General features: G+C 42.8%; 1 protein-coding gene across 1 annotated transcript; it reads right to left on the bottom strand.

The window, feature by feature from the left end:
• Positions 1 to 608: 608 nt before the first annotated feature.
• On the bottom strand, positions 609 to 26,012 carry LOC124009301 (solute carrier family 25 member 36-A-like). The gene is made up of 7 exons (XM_046320958.1): positions 25,573 to 26,012; positions 21,897 to 22,061; positions 15,561 to 15,638; positions 12,669 to 12,769; positions 2,709 to 2,775; positions 2,056 to 2,348; positions 609 to 1,715 (listed from the first exon to the last, which is right to left on the bottom strand). The coding sequence occupies exons 1-7, from the start codon at positions 25,611 to 25,613 to the stop codon at positions 1,522 to 1,524; spliced, it is 939 nt and encodes a 312-aa protein (XP_046176914.1). The 5' UTR covers positions 25,614 to 26,012; the 3' UTR covers positions 609 to 1,521.
• Between the last annotated feature and the right edge of the window lie 1,530 nt (positions 26,013 to 27,542).

Here is a 27,542-nt window from a genome sequence, read left to right as displayed (position 1 = left end):
GTTTTTTGCAACTTTATAAACTATTTCATGCCATTCTAATCATCTTGCCATGAGGCGGAGAGGAAAATGAGCTGTTTTACACCCCATTTCCTGTCATTCTACACATTTGGCCATGGTGTGTAGAGAAATGTTATGAGTGAAACTGAGAGACTAGCACCATGCCCAGACCAGACGTGTGAGTGCGCCATCGTGCGCAATTGATTTTGTCGCCCCCACACCAAACGTGATCACGACACGCAGGTTGAAATAACAAAACAAACTCAACCAATTAAATTAATTTGGTGACATGGTCAAAAAGCATTAAACATTTATGGCAATTTAGCTAGCTAGCTTGCTGTTGCTAGCTAATTTGTCCTGGGATATAAATGTTGAGTTGTTATTTTACCTGATGCACAATTAATCCACACATAACGGTCAACATAATCGTTTCTAGTCATCTTTCCTCTTTCCAGGCTTTTTCTTTCTTTGGACTTTATATGGCAATTGGCATCTAACTTTCATAGTATTACCACGAACGACCGACCTCAGTTCATCTTTCAATCACCCACGTGGGTATAACCAATAAGGAGATGGCACGTGGGTATCTGCTTCTATAAACCAATGAGATGGGAGAGGCAGAACTTGCACCGAGTTGAGCGTCACAAATAGAACTGACTTCTATTTTAGCGATTGGCTACGCAGACGCTCGCGAGCAGTGTGGGTGCAATGATTGAATAACATGTATGTGTAAATTTTATTTTGCAATGCAAGCAGTGTGGTCAGCATGTAACAAAATCAATGCGGGCCCACCAGCCGCTTGACTAACTTACTATTCAAAAACATTTTTCGCTGACATGGATGGGCTAATTGACTGTCAGTGACTGACATAAGAGAAACTGCTGATGCATTTTGAAATTGCACCTTGTATATTCTGCTATTCTAACTTGCAACAGTAAGTTGAGACCCCGACTGAGTTCGGGGAAGTTGATCCAAGGGCCGCCAGTTGCCCATCCCTGGCTTATATACTGAATCCTAGGGGAAAAGTGCTAACCTAATCAAATAGAACTACTGGTGGAACATTTTGCAATAAACATTTTCTATAATGTTCAGTGTTGTTATGACACCATTTTTTTTTTAATCAATTGTTTTCTTGCATTCCCCTTTTCAGATTGTCATCTCCGTACAGGCTAAAGCAGATTAGTTTCATTCTACAGAGAGACAGACTAAACTCTTTAAGGCCACAAAATGATTTCCGTCTATCTTTGAGACTGTTTGACAGGCTCTGTAAAGGACTGACCCAACGGTCTTTCGCCGTCCCTCTCTCTTCTTCCCACCCCATCCTTTCTCTATCATCCCAGACCATAGCGCCCCCTTGTGGGGTGGCCTGTAGGCTTAGGGGGGTTGAGGTTGTTGGTGGGGAATTAGTGGGGGCGCTCTTCTTCTTGGTTCTGGTCAGTATCGGTTTTCCTTTGGTCTCCATCTTAGATATCCCCAACCAAGTCAGTCAATTCCTACTTCCTCTCCACACAGGAAGGAGAGGGGCTAGCGTTGGAGCAGGTAGACCACCATCTCGTAGGTGGACATCATTATAGCGGTGTTGGGGATTTGGCGGACCAGATGGGTGGTGAGACCGCGGTACAGGGCGCGGTAGCCCTCCTCCTTAGGTACTGTCAGCAATGTCTGGAAGAAGGAGCGGTACTTGCTGCCCTCCTCTCGTAGCCGGGTGCGGATCACCTCTACAAAGGAAGAGGCAAGAGGGGGTAGAGAAGAGGGGACTAACTTAGAACATGGACACAACAGTATAGAAATTCCGGACGGATACGATAGACAATATTTCTTCAACATGATGAACGTTACCAATACTAATATGGAAAAAAAGAAAAAATAACTTTTCCTCCCCGTGAGATGGGAGCAACAACCAAATTATGTATTAATAACCATGTTTCGTTTGAACTTTTTAAAATAATAAAACAGAATCAAAGATATGATCAGAATACATTGTCTTAATTTGTCTTTTCTTTTAATTTATTCTTTGAGGTCACATAATAAATAGAAATGGAAGGTGTAGGTGCATACCGTGGGGGTAGGCGATGGAGGTGGCGCAGGTCTTGGACGTGGCGGCTGCCAGCATCATACCCACAAAATCTGAGGCGTCTTTCACCGACTCATCCTCGTCCTGATCCATGCTGGCCTGGGCCTTGGACTCCATCAGCTTGCGCTTGATACTCTCGTAGATGACAAAGTGGATGACTGTCTCGGAGATGCCGGCGTACGAGGCAGACATACCGCGGTAGAAGCCCCGCCAGCCCTCCGTCTGGTAGACCCGCCGCATGCACTCGAAGGCATTCATGCGCCGCTCGCCACGGTTCCTGTGGTAAAAACATGTAGCGTGTGAGTAAATGTAATAGTTGAACATAGCAAAAAAGGTATGCAAAAGGTATGCAAAAGGACATTTGATCATACAGCAAACAATTGACAGGTAATAATTGAAAAGGGATTTGCAAAGTCCAATAAAGTATATGCAATACTCAGAATAACACCCTTTCCCCTAGTACCATGAGTCAATGCAATATGAAACTAGTCAAATAAGCATGACAACCCATAACATAGTTAGAGAACCAGTAAAATATGAAACAGCTGGGGAATAACATAAGCTAAGGGGAAAACTACATTTTTAAAAATTTAAATCGGCCGATGGCCTAGATTCAGACTCCCTGCTAAGTACTTACCTGGAATCCAGTTGCAAACGGGTCTTTATCAGCCAGATAGGATTGGTTGCAGTGATAGCAGTGAACCCTGGGAAGAAGAGTTCAGAGGTTCAGACGGGGAGAGTGACACAGTGTGAAAGACAGCCTATCCAAGGACAAAGATGTACACTGACCTACGGGTGGGGGGGGGGGGGGGGGGGTATTTCACAAAGCACCAGCAAGGAGTTGGCCAGCTAAGAACATTTCCTCGATTTCCTGGATGATAAAGAAAGAAAAACTTGAAAATCGGGAATGATATTACCGACTCAATACTCGCAGTAACCCAACCGAATGACATAAACTTCAGCTGGCTTTATGAACGAGAAAAAGTACGAGTTAGAACTGAGTGCTGGCCAATCTATCGATCCTGCGTTTGTGAAATACAACCCCGGTGAATTCTACACGAAGCTACTTTCCTTCTCAACTGGCCATAGTGTGTAAAAGCATTGTTGACATCTTTAAGCTGCGTTTATGAGCCGTTTGTTTACGTCTCGTAAAACCGTTCCTTATCCCAGGTATTCCGGAAATCAGGCCAGAGATTATGTAAAAATGAACCTCATTCATTCAGTCGGCCTTAATCATCGTTCGATTAAGGCAGACGGTTTGTCCTCACAGGATTCCTCAATCAAGATTGTAATACAGCACGGACAACAAAAAAACTCAGCTTAAAGATGTAGCCTAGTCAAAGTATCTAACATTCTTCATTATCATATCTAGAAGTTATAACACATGTATCTAAGATTTGGCTGTAATTTAATCAAATACTATTCTTAATTATGTATAAAAAAGGTGGGCCTGAATGTCATGTACAGAACAGGCACTATAGAAGTATAATAGTGCTGTTCTATTGTTCCACCTCCTCAATTCATATTATTATTATTCACTCTGGTTAAGAGTGCCTGATAAAGGACTACCGTATTAATGAGTCAATGAATTTTGTCAAATTTAATGTGAACATTAGTAGCTAGCTCCCAGATGGGCAGAGCTCAGCCTTACAGTAGGCCTACATATAAATAACAAGTAACTGTGCTGTGTCGTCATGGTGTGAGCCTCAGCTGAAGGCCTCATCGGTTGCCACGGACCATGAGGAAACAAAATGGAGTCTGGCTTTCTTGAATTATTAATGAGGACCTAAGAGGAATAACTGACTATCTCTGAGTAGAGGAGGTAAAGTGGTATTTCCCAGGGGAACTAGGCGTGCGTGTATATATACACACAGTGCATTCGTGAAAGAATTTAGACCCCTCAACTTTTCCCACATTTTGTTACAGCCTTATTGTAAAATGGAATACATTTTTATTTTCTCCACACACACACAATAACAAAGCAAAAACAGGTTTAGACATTTTTGCTAATAAAATCACATTTTCATAAGTATTCAGACCCTTTACTCAGATCCTGAAGCACCTTTGGCAGCGATTACAGCCTTGAGTCTTCTTGGGTGTGACGCTACAAGCTTGGCACACCTGTATTTGGGGAGTTTATCCAATTGTTCTCTGCAGATCCTCTCAATCTCTGTCAGGTTGGATGGGAAGCATCACCACACATCTATTTTCAGGTCTCTCCAGACATGTTCAAGTCCAGGCTCTGGCTGGGCCACTCAGGAACATTCAGAAACTTGTCCCGAAGCCACTCTTGCATTGTCTTGGCTGTGTGCTTAGTGAACCTTCGCTCCAGTCTGAGGTCCTGAGCAGGTTTTCGTCAAGGACCTCTCTGTACTTTGCTCCGTTCATATTTCCCTCGATCTTGACTAGTCTCCCAGTCTCTGCCGCTGAAAAACATTCAATCTTGGTTTCAAACCTGAGAATCTTGCTTCTCATTGTCTGAGTTTTTTGGGTACCTTTTGGCAAACCTCAAGTGGGCTGTCATATGTGCCTTTTACTGAGGAGTGGCTTCCGTCTGACCACTCTACCATAAAGGCCTGATTGGTGGAGTGCTGCATAGATGGTTGTGCTTCTGGAAGGTTCTCCCATCTCCACAAAGGAACTCTGGAGCTCTGTCAAAGTGACCTTTGGGTTCTTGGTCACCTCCCGGAGGCCCTTCTTCCCGGAATTCTTGGTTTGGCTGGGCGGCCAGCTCTTGGAAGAGTCTTGGTGGTTCCAAACTTCTTCCATTTAAGAATGACGGAGGACAATGTGTTCTTGGGGACCTTCAATGCTGCAGAAACTTCTTAGTACCCTTCCCCAGATCTGTGACTTGACACAATCCGGTCTTGGAGCTCTACGGACAATTCCTTTGACCTCATGGCTTGGTTTTTGCTCAGACATGCACTGTCAACTGTGGGACCTTTATATAGACAGGTGTCTGCCTTTCCAAATCATGTCCATTTAATTTACCACAGATTGACTCCAATCAAGTTGTATTAACATCGAGGATAATCAATTGAAACAGGATGCACCTGAGCTCAATTGAGTCTCATACAAAAAGGGTCTGAATACTTATGTAAATAATGTATTTGTTTATACATGTGCAAAAATATTTGTAAAAACACTGCTTTCGCTTTATCATCATGGGCTATTGTGTGTAGATTGAGATTAAATTTTGCTTTAGCGATTTTAGAATAAGGCTGTTTAACGTATCAAAATGTGGGAAAAGTCGAGGGGTCTGAATACTTTCCGATTGCAGTGTACATACAGTACTAGTCAAAAGTTGACACAGCTACTAATTCAAGGGTTTTTCTTTATTTTTACTATTTTCTACAATGTAGAATAAAAGTGTAGACATCAAAATTATGAAATAAGACATGGCATCGTGTAGCAACCAAATAAGTGTTAAATCAAAATATTTTATATTTATGATTCTTCAAAGTAGCCATTCTTTGCCTTGTCCGCTTTGCACACGCTTGGCATTATTTCAACCAGCTTTGAGGTAGTCACCAGGAATGCATTTAAATTAACAGGTGTGCCTTGTTAAAAGTTCATTTGTGGAATTTGTTTCTTTCTTAATGCGTTAAAAGGCAAAATCGGTTGTGTTGTGACAAGGTAGGGGTGGTATACAGAAGATAGCCCTATTTAGTAAAAGACAAAGTCCATATTATGGCAAGAACAGCTCAAATAATACTTTGACATTGTCAGTCAATTCGGAAAATTTCAAGAAGTTTTAAAAGTTTCTTCAAGTACAGTCGTAAAAACCCATCAAGCGCCATGATGAAACTGGCTGTCATGAGGACTGCCACAGGAAAGGAAGAGCCAGAGTTATCTGCTGCAGAGGATACGTTTATTAGAGAGTGACCAGCCTCAGACATTGCAGCCCAAATAAATGCTTCAGAGTTCAAGTAACCGACACATCTCAACATCTGTTCAGAGAGATTGCATGAAATTCATGGTTGAATTGCTGCAAGGAAACCACTACTAAAGGACACCAATAAGAAGAAGAGACTTGCTTGGGCCAAGAAACACTAGCAATGGACATTAGACTGGTGGAAATCTGTCCTTTGGTCTGAGGAGTCCAAATTTGAGATGTTTGGTACCAACAGCCATGTCTTTGTGAGATGCAGAGTAGGTGAACGGATGATCTCTGCACGTGTGGTTTCCACCGTGAAGCATGGAGGAAGAGGTGTGATGTAGGGGTGCTATGCTGGTGACACTGGTGATTATTATTATTTTTACTCAAGGCACACTTAACCAGCATGGCTACCACAGCGTTCTGCAGCGATACACCATCTCATCTGGTTTGCACTTTGTGGGAGTATCATTTGTTTTTCAACAGGACAATGATCCAACACACCTCCAAGCTGGGCTATTTGGCCAAGAAAGAGAGTGATGGAGTGCTACATCAGATGACCTGGCCTCCACAATCACCCGACCTCAACCCAATTGAGATGGTTTGGGATGAGTTGGACCGCAGAGTGAAGGAAAAGCAGCCAACAAGTACTCAGAATATGTGGGAACTCCTTCAAGACTCTTGGAAAAGCATTCCAGGTGAAGCTGATTGAGAGAATGCCAAGAGTGTGCAAAGCTCTCAAAAGGCAAACGGGTGGCTACTTTGAAGAATCTAAAATATATTTTGATTTGTTCAACACTTTTGTTTGGTTCCTACATGATTCCATATGTTTTATTTCCTAGTTTTGATGTCTTCACTACTATTCTACAATGTAGAAAATAGTCAAATAAAGAAAAACCCTTGAATGTCTAGTTGTGAGCAAACTTTTGACTGGTACTGTATATAAGTGATACCAAAACATGTATTATTTTTGTGTTATTAATAAGTTGCTTATACTAATTTGGGTCTGAATGAGTTTTCAATCCGAGAGACCAATTTTTATTTTTTATTTTAACTTTATTTAACTAGGCAAGTCAGTTAAGAACAAATTCTTATTTTCTATGACTGCCTAGGAACAGTGGTTTAACTGCCTGTTCAAGGGGCAGAACGACAGATTTGTACCTTGTGTCAGCTCGGGGGTTTGAACTTGCAACCTTCCAGTTACTAGTCCAACGCTCTAACCACTAGGCAACCCTGCCACCCCAATGAATCCCCTGACAGTGCATCAAGTCAGTATGTTACTTCAGAAGTGAGTGTTATGTCATACACTTTACGAGGTATACGACAAATGTGTAAGGTGCCGGTAATGGTAGTGTGACAATAAGGTGTGCATATTTAAAGACGGACAGAAATCTGGCACATCGCGTGTGCTTTGTGCCGTTGTGGTCGAGGCACTGTAATCTCTAAACAACAGAAGTCAAACAAGGCCATTGGAAAACGAACAGAGGTATACATATGTGCTACGTTGCGCCAAGAGCTAAGATGGACGATAGCATCTTCTCTAAACAAGTTCTACAGTACAGTCTCGATCTAGAGCCTCTACTGTCTCAAGGGACACAGTTCTAAGGCAACTGCGTGAAGAGGATGAAAAGTCTGCGGAAGAAGAAGTAAAAGAAGAGGAAGAAGAGAGATAGCGTCTATGGCGTGTACTCACAGAGTAGGGGCAAAGCTACTCCGCCTCACAGCTGCAGCTAGAAGCCTGCAGATATGGGGGGGGGGGGGCTGAGGTGGCTGGGGCTGTCCCCCCCCCTCACGCAGGGGTGAAAGCTACAGTAAAGCCCTAAAATAGACACAGGCTTTTCTGTACCACAGTCACACACAGGCAGCAGACAACCAACCAACCCACCCACCCACAAATGCATAGATGGGAGAGGAAATTTACCAATCCTACCTAATCCCACTTTTTTTTTCAACAGGAAAAATAGGAGGACAATGCATCACTCCCAACCCACTATCCCCCCCCCACACACACACACTTTTATATAAACAGGTAAGATCCCCTAAGCCTCCCCACTCCCACATTTGCACTAGAGGTCGACCGATTAATCGGAATGGCCAATTTAATTAGGGCAGATTTCAAGTTTTCATAACAATCGGAAATCGGTATTTCTGGGTGCAGATTTGCCAATTTAAAAACTATAAAAATGTTTTATACCTTTATTTAACTAGTTAAGTCAGTTAAGAACACATTCTTATTTTCAATGACGGCCTAGGAACGGTGGGATAACTGCCTCGTTCAGGTGCAGAACGACAGATTTTCACCTTGTCGGCTTGGGGGATACAATCTTGCAACCGTACAGTTAACTAGTCCAACGCAATAACGATCTGCCTCTCTCTCGTTGCACTCCTCAAGGAGACTTGTTAAGCGAATGCAGCAAGCCAAGGTAAGTTGCTAGCTAGCATTAAACTTATCTTATAAAAAACAATCAATCATAATCACTAGTTATCTAGTAATATCATCAACCATGTGTAGTTATTATCTAGCGTGTCCTGCGTTGCATATAATCTGACTGAGCATACAAGTATCTAAGTATCTGACTGAGTGGTGGTAGGCAGAAGCAGGCGCGTAAACATTCATTCAAACAGCACTTTTGTGCGTCAACCATTGCGCTGTTTATGACTTCAAGCCTATTAACTCCCGAGATGAGGCTGGTGTAACCGAAGTGAAATGGCTAGCTAGTTAGCACGCGCTAATAGCGTTTCAAACGTCACTCACTCTGAGCCTTGCAGTGGTTGTTTCCCTTGCTCTGCATGGGTAACGCCGTTTCGAGGGTGGATGTTGTCGTTGTGTTCCTGGTTCGAGCCCAGTGATGAGTGAGGAGAGGGACGGAAGCTATACTGTTACACTGGCAATACTACAGTGCCTATAAGAACATCCAATAGGGAAATAGTCCTATAATTCCTATAATAACTACAACCTAAAACTTCTTACCTGGGAATATTGAAGACTCACATGACTGTAAGTCGCTTTGGATAAAAGAGTCTGCTAAATGGCATATATTATTATTATTATTATATGTTAAAAGGAACCACCAGCTTTCATATGTTCTCATGGTCTGAGCAAGGAACTGAAATGTTAGCTTTCTTACATAGCACATATTGCACTTTTACTTTCTTCTCCAACACTGTTTTTTCATTATTTAAACCAAATTGAACAGGTTTCATTATTTACTTGGGGCTAAATTGATTTAATTGATGTATTATATTAAGTTAAAATAAGTGTTCATTCAGTATTGTTGTAATTGTCATTATTACATTATAAAAAAATTAAAATTAAATCTGCCGATTAATCGGTATCTGCTTTTTTGGTCCTCCAATAATCGGTATCGGCGTTGAAAAATCATAAATCGGTCGACCTCTAATTTGTACCCACCATTTTGTTAAACCAACAACTAAAGGTGAGAGAAGAAAGGGGTCACACAACATCTCTTCCCCCGACCCCGTGACCTTTCCCGACCCACACCTGTTTTAAATGCAAGAGGACGTCTCGTGTCGTTTCTCTCCCCTACGTTTTGTCAGGTATGTCTTTCTTGGTAAGGGAAAGAAAGAGAAAAATGCAAGTCTGTCGTAAACAGAACATCAGCCCTCTGGTAGAATTCAAATGATGTGCAGGACAAAAAAAATAAACATGCGAGGTACACAATAAGAATCCAATATTTTCTTTCAATTATTTTCTTAGCTGATGCTACAGGTGCCATTCCTTGTGTACCATCGTATCATTACCATAATCACTTTTATTGAGTCTAAAACCGGAGCAATGGGGTCACACACAAAAAAAATTGGGGACACCGTCAATGCTGTCCTAATAAAAATAGGTCAAGTAGTGCAAGAGAGGGTTGAAATGCTAACCTTGTCAAGCTGGTTTATAAAGAATGGCATATAATATCATATGTATTAATATAGTCTATAAATGACTTAACTTAGAACGTCTGATTAGCAGTTTTGTGATATGCCAATTCAAGAATACCACCAATCGGGTCTGATAGTATTTTGGACAAAGGATTGTGTGGAGGCCTGACCTCGCAAACAGTCATTTTCCTTTTCTTTTTTTCTGGAGTGTCAGTCAGCCTTTTCCTGCTGGGCTCCTTTGTTTCATATCTAAACAAATTCAATGGTGTGGCTTAGTTCCAGTGTTATTACTGCAGTCATCTGCTGTAATGCAGTGTGCTTTTAAACTGAATGGAGCCCTCTATTAAAATACATGATAGAGGAGGAGAAGGTATCCATCTGTCTGCACAAAGAGGGTCACCAATGCCGCATTCAAAACATCTGGGGACTCTGGGGGGGTGAGCTCCGACTGGGGGAAAAAGCACTGAACAGTCATCCAACTCGAAATTCCAACTCGGGAACTCAGACTTTCCGACCTGAAGGTAACTGACATGATGATTTGTCCTCATATTGTTTTTAAACGCAGCAATATTATTGTCGAGGGGGTCAAATAATCTACAACCTAGTTTAAGGCTATCATTTCAGATAATCCTGAATGAATTGTGAATAATGATGAGTGACAAAGTTAGAGTCAAAGATCATAACCCCAAGACATGCTAACCTCTCACCATTACCATAACCTCCCCTGTTATTGTAATGGTGAGAGGTTAGCATGTCTTGGGGTTGTGATCTTTGACTCTAACTTTGTCACTCATCATTACTCACAATTCATTGAGGATTATCCGTACTCCTGGTAGCATTCACATTAATGTAGAAGTGGTTAGAAACCATTTATTTTTTACAATAAAAGTGACTCCAAAATAACACAATACAGTATTACAATTCATTTCTATTGGTCACAAAATAATCTGAAACACAACCGAAACAAACAAGCAAATGCTCCCAACAAATTGGAAGCAAGCTTGATGTAGTAATTGTGTGCTAGGAATATGTAGCCAAATAATACACTTCTGACTACTTTATTTATAATAATATTTATGGGTGTCAATTTTGACCCCTACCTTTTTGAGTATTACTTGGTAAAAAAAAAAAAAAGACTCAGCAATTGCATATTTTTTAGCATACAATATAGCGTACAGTATTTAATTGATTTATTTTACAGTCATAATTGCTCGTCTATATCAAGGGTGTCAATCATTTCGGACCCCACCGTACAAGGGTGCCATATTTAAGGCACTGAAGGCACAGTGGAGAGCTCCCGTTAAGCCGCCTCCTTCAAAGGCGAGGGCGGACGTACATAGCTGAACCACACGTGAACGACAGATTTACTACGTCTGCTGTGTTCACTGTTCAAGACTAACGATGTTGAATGGACAAGCCGAATAAGGACACTCAAACCTCTAATAGTGACAAGGTTAGCATTTCCCTTCATATGCCGATTTTAAAGGAAAATCAAAGTGTGATGTTCATTTCCTTTTTACAGTGGGGGGCGGGGCAGGGTGTAACAGGCTGGTAAAAGGGGAAGGGGGGCAGTGTATCAAGGCGGCGCAATCACATTAAATTTACAGGAGATACGAGAGCTGCAAACCAGCTGGCCGTGACCTATCATCAGCATCATCATTATTACTAGCATCAATAGCATCATCATCATCATCATCATCATCATCATTAGCATAATGGTCATACCAGTGAAAGGAAATGGGGTGCTACCTGAGGCGTCCGCCCAACAACGTCCGGCCGACGTGTAGCCGCGAGGCGAGGAGACCTCCCGCAGTGAGGCCCCTGACATGTTAGCACCCTGGGGCCCTTTACTACTGTACACACACACACACACACACAGCACAGACAGCGTGTGAAGGGCCACACTCACTGTTTAGCAACCAACTGGTACGTCAACACGATTTAGGGTCCTCCGAAGAGCCTCAAAAGAGACGACAAATGAAGAAATGGGGAAAGGAGAAAAATAACTGGGGGAAGTGGGGGTGGGACAGAAAGCACAACCCAAACTTTGAGGATGTTTCTTTTTTCAAATTGCTGGACCAGCCAGCTACTGGTAAGTATTATAGTGGTATGTAGTGAAATGTTGAGCCTCTGCCATGTTGGCTGTATATCATTGTAGGTTAAAGACAAAGCAGTTGTGGGTCTATTCGCTGAGTGTAAAAGCTATTGAGAGAGAGAGAGAGCAGTTAAATATATGAATAGACGCAGTTCGTACAAAATGCAACAGTTAAATGTGTGCTTTGTCCTTTTCACACTTTTTTTGTATTTTCTAAGTGCTTTGACAAAAGGTTTCTTTTCACATCTTAACTTAAGAACTCCAATATTGAAGAGCAGAATAAACCGTAACCTCTTCACTGTCACTATAAATATAAAATGGGGTTTGACCGTTTGATCCTGAAAGTCTTCAATTGTGCTTTCGGACAAACCATCTGTGGTTGATATTCAAAACACAAGAAAATGTCCACAACAAGGTATGCCATATAGTGGCAATGTCTAGCACATAGCCATAGCTGGATATAAGCGAGAGCAATGTTTCTAAAACATTGAATTATCTTCAAATGAAAACAGCAACTCCATACACCCCATAACACAATGTAAAAAGAAAAACAAAAAATAAATATTAAAAAATAAACAATATCCCCTTGATGTTTCTATGTAATCCGTCAAAATAAAATAAGTTGCTGGAAATCAATTGTCTAAACAAGTGAACTTTGAAAGCAGCAACAGCCAGTAGAAACTGCACTGACCAGATGTTATAGACAGCCGAGGGGGGGGTTGTGGAACGACTGTTACCTGCTAGGCCTGCAGACACCATGTGAACTTGCGTGGAGTCAGCCTCAAACACACCGTTCAGCTTCTCCTTGGCAGTGGAGTAAGCTGCAAAGTAGATGGCTCTGTGGAAACAGGAGGAAATTGATGGGAGCTAAGGATACCGTGAATCAAACCGGTAACACCGGAACTCTGGGCCGTTTCCAATAAACAATATTTTCTTGGGTCACAATAGTCCATACCAACACAGTAAACGAAAAACGTTTCCTTCTTGTGAGATTAGGGCAAAATGGCACAGTATAAATGACAGGCAGCGTCCCCTCTGTCCAAATTGACACGGAGTAAATGGCCTGGGACTGATGACATGAGCGATTTCCACTGAAACCAGTTGCCTTCATTTGGGTAGTTGTGTCTGTGTCCCAATGTCACCAACCCACATAAAAACCTCCATCTAGGCCCATGTAATGGTCCATTAGGAGGGTTCCTGCGTAGCTCGTACATCTCCACTCCCAGATCACATGCCCTGCTCTAGCTGGAGATTTATTGCCCTTGCAACTCCTACTCTCTCTACTTAACTCAAATCACAGGATTACTCAAGTAGACATTTCCACTGTGGGGGTTTACAACCAACAGCCTGCACTTGGCTCGCTCACGTCGCCCTCAGTGTGCGTTTGTCAGAGGGTAAGCATTACGTAACAGCCGACCTTAGTTATGGTGAAATGGACTGATTTAAAGCCCGTGATGCTGAGTGTGTGCTGTGCTCTGGATGAACAGCTGACTGCCCAGCCAACCATCCAGCCATGCTCTAATGGCCAACAAGATGCTCAGCTCGACAGCCCGCTGCCAAGGGGAGGCAAATCAGCCATTATCTGTCCACAGCTAGAGCACACAGCAGCAGTGTTACTGTAGGCAAAGCCTAGTTAGATGAGGTGTCCTGCTGTGTTACTGTAGGCAAAGCCTGGTTAGATGAGGTGTCCTTCTGTGTTACTGTAGGCAACGCCTGGTTAGATGAGGTGTCCTGCTGTGTTACTGTAGGCCAAGCCTGGTTAGAGGTGTCCTGCTGTGTTACTGTAGGCAAAGCCTGGTTAGAGGAGGTGTCCTGCTGTGTTACTGTAGGCAAAGCCTGGTTAGATGAGGTGTCCCTGCTGTGTTACTGTAGGCAAAGTCTGGTTAGATGAGGTGTCCTGCTGTGTTACTGTAGGCAAAGCCTGGTTAGATGAGGTGTCCTGCTGTGTTAATGTAGGCAATGCCTGGTTATACGAGGTGTCCTGCTGTGTTACTGTAGGCAAAGCCTGGATAGATTAGGTGTCCTGCTGTGTTACTGTAGGCCAAGCCTGGATAGATGAGGTGTCCTGCTGTGTTACTGTAGGCCAAGCCTGGTTAGAGGTGTCCTGCTGTGTTACTGTAGGCAAAGCCTGGTTAGAGGAGGTGTCCTGCTGTGTTACTGTAGGCAAAGCCTGGTTAGAGGAGGTGTCCTGCTGTGTTACTGTAGGCAAAGCCTGGTTAGAGGAGGTGTCCTGCTGTGTTACTGTAGGCAAAGCCTGGTTAGAGGAGGTGTCCTGCTGTGTTACTGTAGGCAAAGCCTGGTTAGAGGAGGTGTCCTGCTGTGTTACTGTAGGCAAAGCCTGGTTAGTGGCAAGTCGCTGGTGAGCAGTATTGGGTGAAGAGTTTTTTTTTCTTTTCTTTTTTTTCTCAGTCCCAGTCCAGCATTGAGGAACCCTGCAGTTTTATTTCTCTCCCCTTGCATTTCTCACTCTTTCCTCCTCAGTATTTTTCCAAGGCAGTCTGAGCTCAGGTCAGTCTTTCACCTTTCTCTCACTACCTCCCTCTCTCCTGTCCTGCAGTGCTAGCAAAGGCGTGTGCGTGCTCAGGTTTAGTGTGCCCTGCTGTTGGTCTCGCTCTGCTGCAGTGTTGAGGCAGACTTTACATAACGTCCCCTCTCTTCCCTGCCCGTCACGAGGCAGCCAGCCGCCACAGCTAGGGAGAGTAGCTCACTCCACAGAGGACGGGAAAACACACACACACACACACACACTATTCAGACTCTGCATACTCACAGGCACAGCCTAGACAGACAAAATACACAGCCGGAAACAGGGCAGACCGTCAAAGGGCATATAACGCCGCCACAGAGAAGGTGAGAAAAACAGAATGCGAGAGACATAATCTACATGCAAAAAGGTAAAGAAAGAAACGCAGATGGAGAAATATACAGAGATAAAAAATAAATAAAAAATGTGTAAGATAAACAGAGACAGAAAGAACCATCTCACCCAGGGAAGGGGGGATTAACACACAACAACAGAGTGGGCCAATGGTGCCGCGGCGTTGCGATTACTTCGGCAGCGACACCCTCAGTCACATGACCCAGCAGCAGCCCCAGTGGACGGCCGCTGCTCTGCTCAGTGACTCTGATTAACAGAGACTGGACCCCGGAGGCTGCTGTTGCGTAATATGGCTCACACTTAGAATGGTCTCCTTTCTGTCTGGGTTCTACCACTAGGGAGAATGAATAATGCCCCGGTGGAGGCGGAAAATGAGGACGGGGCAGGAGCGGAATTTTACTGAGATTCGGTAGCCATCATGTATTGTTCTTTTCATGGAACAAAGATTATGTTCTGTGTGGTGTAATGAAAAATTACGTAAATTGTGGTAATCATCTTGTCCTCCGATGAGGGTTGTGGTTTAAAACAAAAAAGGGATTCTGAAGCGGAGGTCAAATGATGGAAAACCAAAGACAAAAGTAATTATCTCTGTTTCCCAGCTGAATAGAATATAAAATCTACATCGCCACCCACGTTGAAATCTGCAGTTGCTAGAAAAAAAAGCTCCATGAAGTAGCCTACACAAGAAAGACAGAAAATAGCAGCAGAAGTCACAACAGGAAGGATAATTATTGTACAAGTGAGGTCATACCTGGAAGGAGCCACACCCACCAGGTTGGGCCCCAGCCCTCTGAAAAGCGAACGGGGTCCCTCCTTCTCCAGTATCAACCTGTAGAGAGAGGGAGAGAGAGAGGGGCGTTGTCAGTTAGCATAGTGCTAAATGAAAGAGCTAATTATTCATTATGCTGAAACATAAGAAAATATGGATTTCAAGACAGTGCTCCAGTCGTGGGCTAGTGCCAATGTGTATAATCAGACTGCCATGACCATAGCACATCGGCCTTTGCCTAAAATCTTAACTAATATACCGATGCATTTATGTCCCATTTTACAATAACACACAGCATCAGGAAATGGACCATAAACACATCTGTGTATTATAATATTAGTCACAATTGGAAGGAACCAAAAACGTGTAAAAACGGATCAATATAACTGATGACGCAGTCGATTAGATGACGCATCTCAGCATTCGTCTGTGGGAGTGTGACATTGGGACATTATGGGGATTTAAAACGAGAGGAAATGTACTACAGGGCAATATACCTGATGCGTAACGCTGTGTCATCGGCGACGAGCAATAAGAAAGTAGCATTAGGCGGCTTGCCAAACAGTGAAGATGGATGGCAGGCCTCCAATGGAAACAGCATGACATTGTGAGGGCACGCAGTGCGAGTAGCTCCTCTATGTAACATGGTAATGGCTGAGGATTGTGCTCATGCTGTGTTTATAGTGTCATTAGCCTATACACTGAGTGTATAAAACATGGACACGTTCCTTTCGCCCTCAGAACAGCCTCAATTCGTCAGGGCATGGAAATCGTTCCACAGGCATGCTGGCCCATGTTGACTCCAATGCTTCCCACAGTTGTGTCAAGTCGGCTGGATGTCCTTTGGGTGGTGGACCATTTTTGATACGCACAGGAAACTGTTGAGCATGAAAACCCCAATAGCTTTGCAGTTCTTGACACACTCAAACCGGTGCACCTGGCACCTACTATCATACCAAGGCACTTAAATATTTTGTCTTGCCCATTCACCCTCTGAATGACACACACACACAATCCATGTCTCAACTGTCTCAGGGCTTAAAAGTCCTTCTTTAACCTGTCTCCCCCCCTTCATCTACACTGATTAAAGAGAATTTAACAAGTGACATCAATAAGGGATCAGAGCTTTCACCTGGATTCACCTGGTCAGTCTGTGTCATGTTTTGTCCACTCAGTGTATGAGCTCCATGACAAAATGTTACCCCATTTCCTGACATCGCTGCTACCCTACACCATAGGAATCACTAGCCTGAATTCAAGCCAAGGTTATTCCACTATTAACCTACTCCACCGAGATAGCACACGCGCACTGCTTTGAAATAGCCTTGTATCAAGGACACGAGATTCAACTGTGAATTCAACTATGAACACAGTTCTAGAAGACTTCCAGCGTCTTCCCTCATATCTACGCAGCCACAGAGCTCAGCTCATTTGGCCAGCGCTGCGTACGCTGCTGACCCACTTCGGCAGGGTTTTTCTCCCTGTGCTGCCTAGTGGTGGTGTTGGGTTTCAGCTAGTGCTTCCCGAGGGCGGAAGCATGGAGGTTGACTGAGGGAAAGACGGGAGAGAAGCAGGTCCAAGAACACTGCAGCGGAGCTGTGATAAGACGGAACCAAGCCTCCAGCTAGAGATCTGGGTGGGATGGATTTATTCATCCTGCTCCCGCCCGCAGCTTTCCATACCGCACCCGCTGGCTTTATGTCCGACTCGCTACCGCAAGAACTGGTCGCGAACCCAATCGCAGTCCCGTAATGTTATTTTAGGCACCTGTGACACAGCTCACTTGGCAGCCATAGTCCCAGCAATTTTGTGCCCTGTAGGCAACATCAAAATGAGCAAAAATAACCATAGAAATAGGTTAAATTACCAGAAATTATCGTGGCCAATTATATTAGGCTGTCGGTATTACTGGGCTATATCAGAGAATATAGGGGTCATAATGTTTTGTTGGGCAAAACCGTTCGGGCGCTAAAGGATGTCTCATGGTCCGACAAAACACCGCTGTAGCTCTGCCACCTTTCACCGCAGATGCGGAAGGGCAACATCGGCGGATACGATTGTTTGAGACTCATCCAAAACGCTTTGCATATAGGATATAGCCTGCATTTAAGAAGACGATTTGCAGGCAGAGACAAATAAATGGGAAATCAAGATTTCCTGAAAATGAAACGTTGCAACGCTCGCTCATCATAGAAACCTAACCTATGTGTGCACGTTGTACCTTTTTCTTTTCAATTAGAATTTTCTTTTCAATTAGGATTTTTTTTATTTTTATGTTTTGTAACTCGACTCACGTTGGTTGAGCACCCTCCACATCTTTATCAATATTTATTTACAGACACTGTACTAAACTAGTGTAATATTTAATTTCCTTGAAAAGATAGATTCTCTGACAATGTATTTGTCACGCTGTCACAACTTCCGCCGAAGTTGGCTCACCTGCCTGTTCGGGGCGGTGCTCGGCGGTCGTCGTCACCGGCCTACGAGCCGCCACCGATCCCTTTTTCGTTTTCTGTTTGTTTTGTCTTATTAGTTGCACCTGTGTCTATTTGTGTTTGCCTGATGGGCTTCCTTATTTAAAGCTAGTATACCCACCCTTGTTTTGTGTGGGATTATTCTTGTGTTACGCGTTTGTGTTGTTAGGTGTGTTCGTGCTCCGGACCTGGTACCCTGTGTTTTGGGTTGGTGCCATATTTTTTGCACCCTGTGTTGTGGGCATTGCTTTTGGTGCCATATTAAAGTGAACTTCTTCCTATGGAACTCTCTGCTCTCTGCGCCTGATTCTTCCCTCACACACCTAGTCCCCCGTGACAAACACCCTGGCCATAGAGGCTTTTATTCTCTATTTTGGTTAGGCCAGGGTGTGAGTAGGGTGGGCATTCTATGTTCATTTTCTATGTTTTGTATTTCTTTGTTGTTTGGCCGGGTGTGGTTCTCAATCAGAGGCAGCTGTCTATCGTTGCCTCTGAGAACCATACTTAGGCAGCTTTTTCCCACATGGATTTTGTGGGTAGTAGTTTTGTGTTTCTGCACCTGACAGGACTGTTTTGTTTTTGTTCATTCCCTTTGTTGTTTTGTGTGCAGTTTAAATAAAAATAACATGAACACTTACCATGCTGCGCTTTGGTCCACACCTTCTCATACGACGACCGTTACAGTATTTCATTGAGACCCACAAATACAGTTAATTTGGAAAGTATTCAGACCCCTTCCTTTATTCCACGGTTACGTTACCGCCTTATTCTAAAATGGATACATTTTTTATCTGTCTACACACAATACCCCAGAATGACAAAGTGAAAACAGGTTTCAGCTCCAGAGTTCCTCTGTGGAGATGGGAGAACCTTCGAGAAGGACATCCATCTATCTCTGCAGTACTCCATCAAATCAGGCCTTTCTGGTAGTGTAGCCAGACAGATGCCACTCCTCAGTTAAAAAGGCACATGACAGCCCCCTTGGAGTTTGATTCTCTGGTCTGATTATTGTTTTATTTAACTAGGCAAGTCAGTTACAATGACGGCCTACACTGGCCTAACCCGGAAGACGCTGGGCCAATTGTGCGCCGTCCTATGGGACTCCCAACCATGAAACCAGGATTTAACCGTTTGGTCTGAATGCCAAACGTCACATCTGGAGGAAACCTGCCACCATCCCTACGGTGAAGCATTTGTGGCAGCATCATGCTGTGGGGATGTTTTTCGGTGGCAGGCACTAGGAGACTAGACCGGATCGAGGCAAAGATGAACAGAGCAAGGTACAGAGAGATACTTGATGAAGTCCTGAGCACTCTGGAGCAGGTTCTCAGATTGGGGCAAAAGTTCACTTTCCAACAGGACAATGACCCTAAGCACACAGCCAAGACGATGAAGGAGTGGCTTTGGGACAAGTCTCTGAATGTCCTTAAGTGGCCCAGCCAGAGTCCGGACTTAAAGCCAATCGAACATCTCTGGAGAAACCAGAAAATAGCTGTGCAGCAACGCTCCCCATCCAACCTGACTGAGCTTAAGAGGATCTGCAGAGAAGAAATGGGTGAAACTCCCTAAATACAGGTGTGGCAAGCTTGTAGCGTCACACCCAAGAAGACTTGAGGCTGTAATCACTGCCAAAGGCGCTTCAAAAAGTACTAAGTAAAGGGTCTGAATTTCTAATTTTAATACATTTACAAACATTTCAAAAAAACTGTTTTTGCTTTGTTATTATGGGGTTCTGTGTGTAGATTGATGAGGGAAAAAAACTTTTATCCATTATAGAATAAGGCTTTAATGTAACAAAATCTAGAAAAGGTCATGATGTCTGAATATTTTCCGAATGCACATACAACTACAAGGTCTATGGCCCAGTATTTTTAGATAATACGCTCAAGCCTCCATTAACCCTCACTTACTGTATGCTCCCTTCATAACGCCAGTTGTGAAACAGGTTGTGCCTCCAGGCCCCTCGGTGGGGTATATTTAAGATGAGGGCATGTTAACAGCTGTTGGTATAAGCAAACCAAAACAGAACCACACTAAGCCTCTCCCCCTTCTGTTCTCCTATTTTTACAAGTGAGCGAGAGGCAGATTTAAGTATGCTATGGAACAACTTGTTCTTGTCCAATATGATAAGGGATATTTTTGCCTTATCAGAAATGATGAAAACAAGGCTAAATCCCCAATCTGAGATGTGTTTTACCAAAATAATGTCTAGAAGCTATTCCCGCTATGTGGTTGTGTGTGGGCAGGGTCCAACGTAAACTCTCTCACTGGCCTGGCCAGAAATCTACTTGCCCAAACAGAATTTCTACTGGCCCGGACATGGTGTGGTTTTAATTGGGATCATACAGAGCCTATAGGTTGGCATCCTTTCTCTCAATATGCAGCTATTAACATGCAACATTTGGTTATGTATTAAAAAGCTGTGTAATATAATTTAGCAAAGTCATTACTCCATTCTTTAGAATTGCATTGTATTCATTGTTGTTTGTAAAGTATGCCATTTTGAAAATATTTTTATTTGATCTAAAAATAGGACGCTGCCCCTTTAACCCTTTAAGAGAACTGTGTTCCAAAAGAGATAGCGACCTGGCTACAGTAGGCTAGCCAAGACTAATGCTAAAGTGTCTTTTTGGAACATTCTTTTTGCAGACAATCAACAGTAGCCAGCATTTTGCTAGTATGTTCACAATTCATTTTGTAAATCACTTTCCTTAAAAAAATAATAAGCTCAGCGAGTTGATTGATGGGCAAGTCTTTTTGCTCTGAACAGCTTGAGTGTGCTGTGTGAACGCATTCATTTCTGTACTGCTTGAGTGCTCGACTGCGGGAACTTGGTGGTGCTTGAACGAACGGCCAATCGTATTGCTCAAATTCAAAAAGCACGACTGTAGTCTTCAATGGTAGACTGCGACAGAGCAGGTAAATGTTGAACTGGAATGCAAAAATGCACCGACAAGATCCACTGGCCCGACATGTTCTTACTGGTCCCGGGGCATCGTTAATGTCGGACACTGTAAGGGAGATCCATATTCCTGCGATCAAAATGCTGAATGCAGGTGAAGATTCAGTCATAACATAGTATGATGAAAGCAGGGAAGGACTCTCCTAGATGAATAAAAACAATTTAGACAGGGTAAAGTAGGCTCTTTCATTTACGACCTTTGTGGACAATAAAAGATGGCCGCTCCGTAACCATGAAAAAGGAGAAGTTGAAACATGTTTCTGTCTGGTAACACTCCCGTCTACAGTAACTCATCTTTGAGTCATAGGGTGTTCGGTAATGGTATTAAAGGGCAGGTACGATACTGTAGGTGGCCTTGACAGTGAAACAGCCAGACATAAACTCTTCCCGAGAGGGTCGGCGATCGTTTGATGATGGAGGAATGTCTGCTGTTGGTTTGCCAGTTGCTGGTACAAGGGTTAGGATGATTTCTATTTTAACTCCCATTCCGTTGTGAGTTTTCAATTGATTAATTGAATTGATAAGAGATCAGATTGACAATAAATGTTGGGGTCACGGAAACCCTGCACTGATGTCAACAGAGTTTATCAGGTTACACGTGAACGTTTTGGGTCGGAATTTGACCCACATGGTTTTTGTCTGTGCAATGTCCATAAACACCCACTCATCCCAAGAATAGACTGGAACTGAACTAAACTTCAAAGAATTGACTCCAACCTCACTGAGTAGACAGTGTGTATTCTCTGTGGTAAGTGCAAACATTTCAGTTCATCACCTGAATAGTCTGGAACTGAAATGAAAATAGAACTGACCCACCAAACCCTGTAAACTCACATAATGTGTAGGATGTTCTCTGTGACCCCTGTGTGTTGGTGAACTTACTTGAGGCAGTGCAAGGGTCCCGGGGGGGCCATGCGGGCCACACTGGCCCCATTGACGGTGGTGAGCTGCACCTCAGAGATGTAAAAGGTGACATGAGAGGACTGGAGTCTGGTCTTCACTACTTCCAGCGGACAAGTCAGAATAGCACCCACTGTGCCCCCACACCTAGATGGGGAGAGAGAGAAAGAGTAGGGGAAGAAGATGGTCAGAATAGCAAAAAGTACAGTAAATACTGTGCTAAACTTTACTTTATTCCCATGTTATAGGCCTAACTACTTTATTCCCATGTTATAGGCCTAACTACTTTTCCCATTCCCATGTTATAGGCCTAACTACTTTGTTCCCATGTTATAGGCCTAACTACTTTATTCCCATGTTATAGGCCTAACTACTTTATTCCCATGTTATAGGCCTAACTACTTTATTACCAAGTTATAGGCCTAACTACTTTATTCCCATGTTATAGGCCTAACTACTTTATTCCCATTAACTACTTTATTACCAAGTTATAGGCCTAACTACTTTATTCCCATGTTATAGGCCTAACTACTTTATTACCAAGTTATAGGCCTAACTACTTTATTCCCATGTTATAGGCCTAACTACTTTATTCCCATGTTATAGGCCTAACTACTTTATTCCCATGTTATAGGCCTAACTACTTTCCCATTTATAGGCCTAACTACTTTATTACCAAGTTATAGGCCTAAGGCTAACTAGGCCTTTATTATTCCAAGTTATAGGCCTAACTACTTTATTACCAAGTTATAGGCCTAACTATTTTATTCCCAAGTTATAGGCCTAACTACTTTATTACCATGTTATAGGCCTAACTACTTTATTACCAAGTTATAGGCCTAACTACTTTATTACCAAGTTATAGGCCTAACTACTTTATTACCATGTTATAGGCCTAACTACTTTATTCCCATGTTATAGGCCTAACTACTTTATTACCATGTTATAGGCCTAACTACTTTATTCTGTGCTGTAATTGAAAGTGCTACCAAACAAACAGCTATATTCTAGTTTGTTGCTTGTGGGGGGGTTTAACGTTGTGAAGCTTTGTGATACTAACACGGGCATAAAATCTCCTGAAGTGAATGGTGGATCATTCAACTCCGATTTTATTGGGGCCAACAACGCAGTGGAGAAGTAGAGTAAGAACCACCCACATCTAGACCTGGTATTTCTGGAAACAACCAGCCGATTTTCAATGCTAGCAGCAGCTGGATCTGGGTCAGGTTCAGCCTATTGACACACATTCAGCTTGAATTGAACATAAAAACGTGCAACTGTAAATAGTCTCTAACCGTTATGGCCAGGGGCCAACCCACTGCCTGTGAGACTTTGAACTGGACTAACTTGTCTGTGACAATGTGCAAACTGAGGTGCTGGCCCTTTTGCCTGTAACACCTTGACATGGTCTGTCTGCCCCCCCCCCCTCCTCTGAGTTAAGAGGGTTACTATTCATGTATTGTGACTCCTGTGTTTGCTAGGTTACAAGCTTTTCCAGCTCCTCTTTCAAATAATATTCGTCAAATGAACCTCAACATGGGCTCAGGGCTGTGCGGAATGCGCACTACAAGGCACAATTATAGTGAAATGGTTCCTGAAAATAGTCACCATTGTGTATATAATCTGTAGGTTAGGTTTATTGAATGTGAGTATCATGCATGGTGAGTACTGACTGGCTGCTACAGGCTGAGCTCTCTGTCAGACTAACCCACATACAGGCAAGAGCGACCTTTGGCCTAGATTCAGAAGGCTGTTCCATGCGTGTGTGTGTGTGTGTGTGTGTGTGTGTGTGTGTGTGTGTGTGTGTGTGTGTGTGTGTGTGTGTGTGTGTGTGTGTGTGTGTGTGTGTGTGTGTGTGTGTGTGTGTGTGTGTGTGTGTGTGTGTGTGTGTGTGTGTACACAACAGGCAGTAAGAGTTAACATGCACAGGCCTTGAGCCCTGTTGTGAGAAATATCAAGGGGACTGTAATTATTTGCTTCTCGCTGAAGTAACTTTGTCACAACTTGTGCCCCTAACATTGCGTTTTCATAGCCCAATGAAGGAGATACAAAATATTCTGGTTTGGCAAGATAGGCCTTACATGCTGACATTTTAAAAGTTTGCAGAGTGCCTGAAAGAAAAGAAGAGGCTGACGGACAAAGTAAACAACATAAAAAGGGGAAAACAAAGCTAAGAAAGAAAGAGGAAATGAAGAAAACTATTCTGGCACTACAATGGAATCAAGCAGCATCTTGTCTTCCTCTGAATGTGTCATCCAAAGACTTGCGCCTAAAACCATACTAGAATTAGATTTGCCGTGATAAGTAGGCATATTTAGTGTCCAATTGCGAGAATGGCTCTAATAACCAACTGGTCATGTTTCAATGCCCCTATGCACATTGCAATCTACAATCTCAATTTACTTGGAGCAGTCTGACATGGAATCAACACAAATAACAAGTCAAATTTCCACAGCCTAGACTACAGACAGGTGCCCTTTAACCCTTTCAACTTCCCCTGTGTCAGCATGATGTATTGAGTGTAAAGGTCTACTACAATGTAGCAAAGCTAGAAAATTAGTGACACATATGTCTCCAATAATATACACTACAGGAACGGAAACACGCAGGTAGTATGTTGACAACGTTTACAATTGAGACATTCTTACAGTTTTGTTTTAGACAATGAGAATGACACTTGAAATAAACACTGGGAGATCATCCGCTGATGTGAATTACATTGTGGCGTTGAGTTTTACTTATAGCCTACCGTGTGTGTCAGTCAAACGAACATATTGTAGCCTACCTAGGGTCATATTCATTTCGCCAATTTTGTTGCAAAACGTTTTTTAAACGGAATCAGATGGAACGAAACGGGGAGGGACCTACCTGAATTTGTCCAATAGAAAACTATCGTTTTAGTTGTAAAACGTTCCAACTGTTTGGAATAATGTAATCATTATAGTGCAATCATCATTATTCCTGTTCGGATTAATGATTACAACACTGTTTTGACCTGACCTTTTTCTCCAGTCTATGGAATGGTGTGGCAGCAGTTGATACAGTGTATGAATCCTGTATGCCTGGGCATATTCTCCATCTTTACAAATGTGTGTTTTATACAGGTGTTTTGTCGGTGTAATAACATGCTAAATAAATGTGTCAAGAAATGTAATCATGATGTTCGGCGACATAGCTATAACTAATCGGTCAACCGCTGCTCGAGAACAACAAAGGCTCGTGCGTCATAGATGTTTCATTCACGAGCCTTCTCATCTGTCAGGGCAAACCACGACCACTGTGGAGGAGTGTGATGCGTGGGTGTCAACCTGTTTTCTATCAAATGAAATAATTGTCGTTTGTGATAAAAGTCAACATCGGACAGTACTGTAATGTCTCTGATGTGTTGACACTAGGCTACAAAAGCAGTGGCCAGCGCCTAGCTAGCTAGACCGTGGTACCTACTTTGATACTGCAACTGGCTAGCTGCTGCCTGAGGATGGGTCGGGTAGTGCAGTTGCTAATGTAACATGCACGCGCCTGGGAAAATGGCAATGTTGGGAATAAATTGGTGTTATTTTCACCAAGATAGCTATGCAAGCAAATTTTGACTATAAGTCAGTCACGAAATGTTGTGTCGCCTAGCTAACTTTATTCCCAGCAAATAATAGCTACTCACCCTCCGGCAAACAAATGAACCAAGGTATCCCTTTGACTCATTCTTTAGCATTCTCTGAACCAGTACACTCTTCGGACTGCGTCAAGGGGGAAGACAGGGTTGGATGGCGAACTGTCGACCACCCCGATTTCGAAGACGACTTGCGCACGTCGATAAATCAGCGACGTCGATTATCAATCAGTAACAGTTAGAACGGTGATTCAGTTTTGCCGTAGCAACGTTAGCTAGACAGCTAGTCAACTTGCGTGCTACACAAACCCTTATCTTCGTTTCGAGCAATCCCCTCTTTGAACAGACCTTATTTGATTTTGTAGAGCTTTATACTACAAAAGAAGAGAACTTCAAAAGGAAGATTGTTTTATGTATTCTTGCTTCTATCAATCGCTTTTTTGCAACAGTCCCCCTAGCTTTCGTTTCTCAACTGTTCACCGCTGCAGTGAGAGGCGACAGGTCATATCCCTAGTATATAACTACTGTAGAATCATATAGGCTGCAAAACAGCGTCCGCTATTGGACAGTTTGTCTTATTACGTCAATTTCTCCGCCCGATCACGCAAATTTCACATGAAACCTGTATACAATCTTTCACATGATCAGCTGTAGCACCCTATATAAAAAGGGGCAGTTTTAGGTCCTTACATGTATAAATAACTAAATTAACTTATTTTTTTGAACAAGTAATGGTTATGAGGATATGACATGTGGTCATATATGTCTATTATATTTTTTTGCCGGTGTTTAACCTATGAACATGATGTCATATGCACATTGCATGAATGGATTTGTTATTTTTAATTAGGCAACGGTTGGGTCTAATCCCGAATGCTGAACGCTGGTTAAACCGCATTCCAGCCGGTGTCTAATTCCACACGTTACCACCAGCTAAATCCAGGGGTATAAAGTACTACTTAAATCGTTTTTTGGGGGTATATGTACTTTACTTTACTATTTATATTATTGACGATTTTTACTTTTACTTCCACTACATTCCTAAACTAAATAAAGTACTTTTTACTCTTTACATTTTCCCTGACACTCAAAAGTACTAGTTACATTTTGAATACTTAGCAGGACAGGAACATTGTCTAATTCACGCACTTATCAAGAAAACATAATTTGTTGAAACCTTACTGTCTGTCTCTCCGACATTTGCAACATTGTTTCAATATTCAATTTCCATCTCCAGCTGTCCCATAGTAATGAGCGAGTCGAGACGAGAGGCAGGCAGGCAGCGTTTCTCAGCCAGTCGAACTCATGAATCAGTTTGCATCATTTTTATGGATATATACAAAGAAATGCGAATTGAAAAAAAGGTACAACTAAACGAAGTGCAGCTACTGTAGTTTACGGTCTTTCCAGCTTCAGTTTGAAGTGATTGTGTTAGCTGTATTGTAGGCTAGCTCCTCTGAACAAGTGTCCTGACGAGTGAGCACATGTTCTATTTCAGGCGAAATCACGCCTCATTAGCTCATTGTTATGGAAGTCACAATAAATGTCACTAGAAAACAGCATAAAAAATGCAAATACAACTACAGTTGTTATTCTGGCTGCACTGTTTGACGTGACTGTAAATTAGCCGTAGCTGGCTAGCTGGCAAGCAAGGGATAAGAACCTTTGCCAGCTAGAATGACAATGAAACATTTACAACGAACGACTGGGTCGAGTCTATAGGTACCGAACAAAAATACTGAACGGTACCTATGGACTCGACCCAGTCGTTCAGTCTTTTTGTTCGGTGCTTATGGACGCGACCCAGTCGTTCAGTCTTTATGTTCGGTACCGATGGACTAGTCCATCGGTACCGAACGACTGGGTCGCGTCTCTGGCAACCGAACCAATAGAATGAACATCCAGACTGCTTCGGTAGCAACCCCAGATTTGTGTCGGGACTATATCTTGTGGAATGATTAAATAGTATGAATTAATTAATCCAAATAACGTTTTTAATTAAATATGTCAATCATTATTTG

Source organism: Oncorhynchus gorbuscha, linkage group LG22 (genome assembly GCF_021184085.1).
Source record: "Oncorhynchus gorbuscha isolate QuinsamMale2020 ecotype Even-year linkage group LG22, OgorEven_v1.0, whole genome shotgun sequence".
NCBI lineage: Eukaryota > Metazoa > Chordata > Actinopteri > Salmoniformes > Salmonidae > Oncorhynchus > Oncorhynchus gorbuscha.
Note: the sequence above shows the minus strand (reverse complement) of the source record. Positions and strands in the feature narration are given on the sequence as shown.

Bases quoted from the DNA above. Each gene is read 5' to 3' on its own strand.
- LOC124009301 (XM_046320958.1), bottom strand. From the start codon at position 25,613: ATGAGTCAAAGGGATACCTTGGTTCATTTGTTTGCCGGAGG. The intron at 15,639-21,896 runs GTAAGTTCACCA...CTCTCTCTACAG, and splicing joins GGACCCTTGCACTGCCTCAA to GTTGATACTGGAGAAGGAGG. The intron at 2,776-12,668 runs GTAACAGTCGTT...TCTTCTTCCCAG, and splicing joins GGTGTCTGCAGGCCTAGCAG to GGTTCACTGCTATCACTGCA.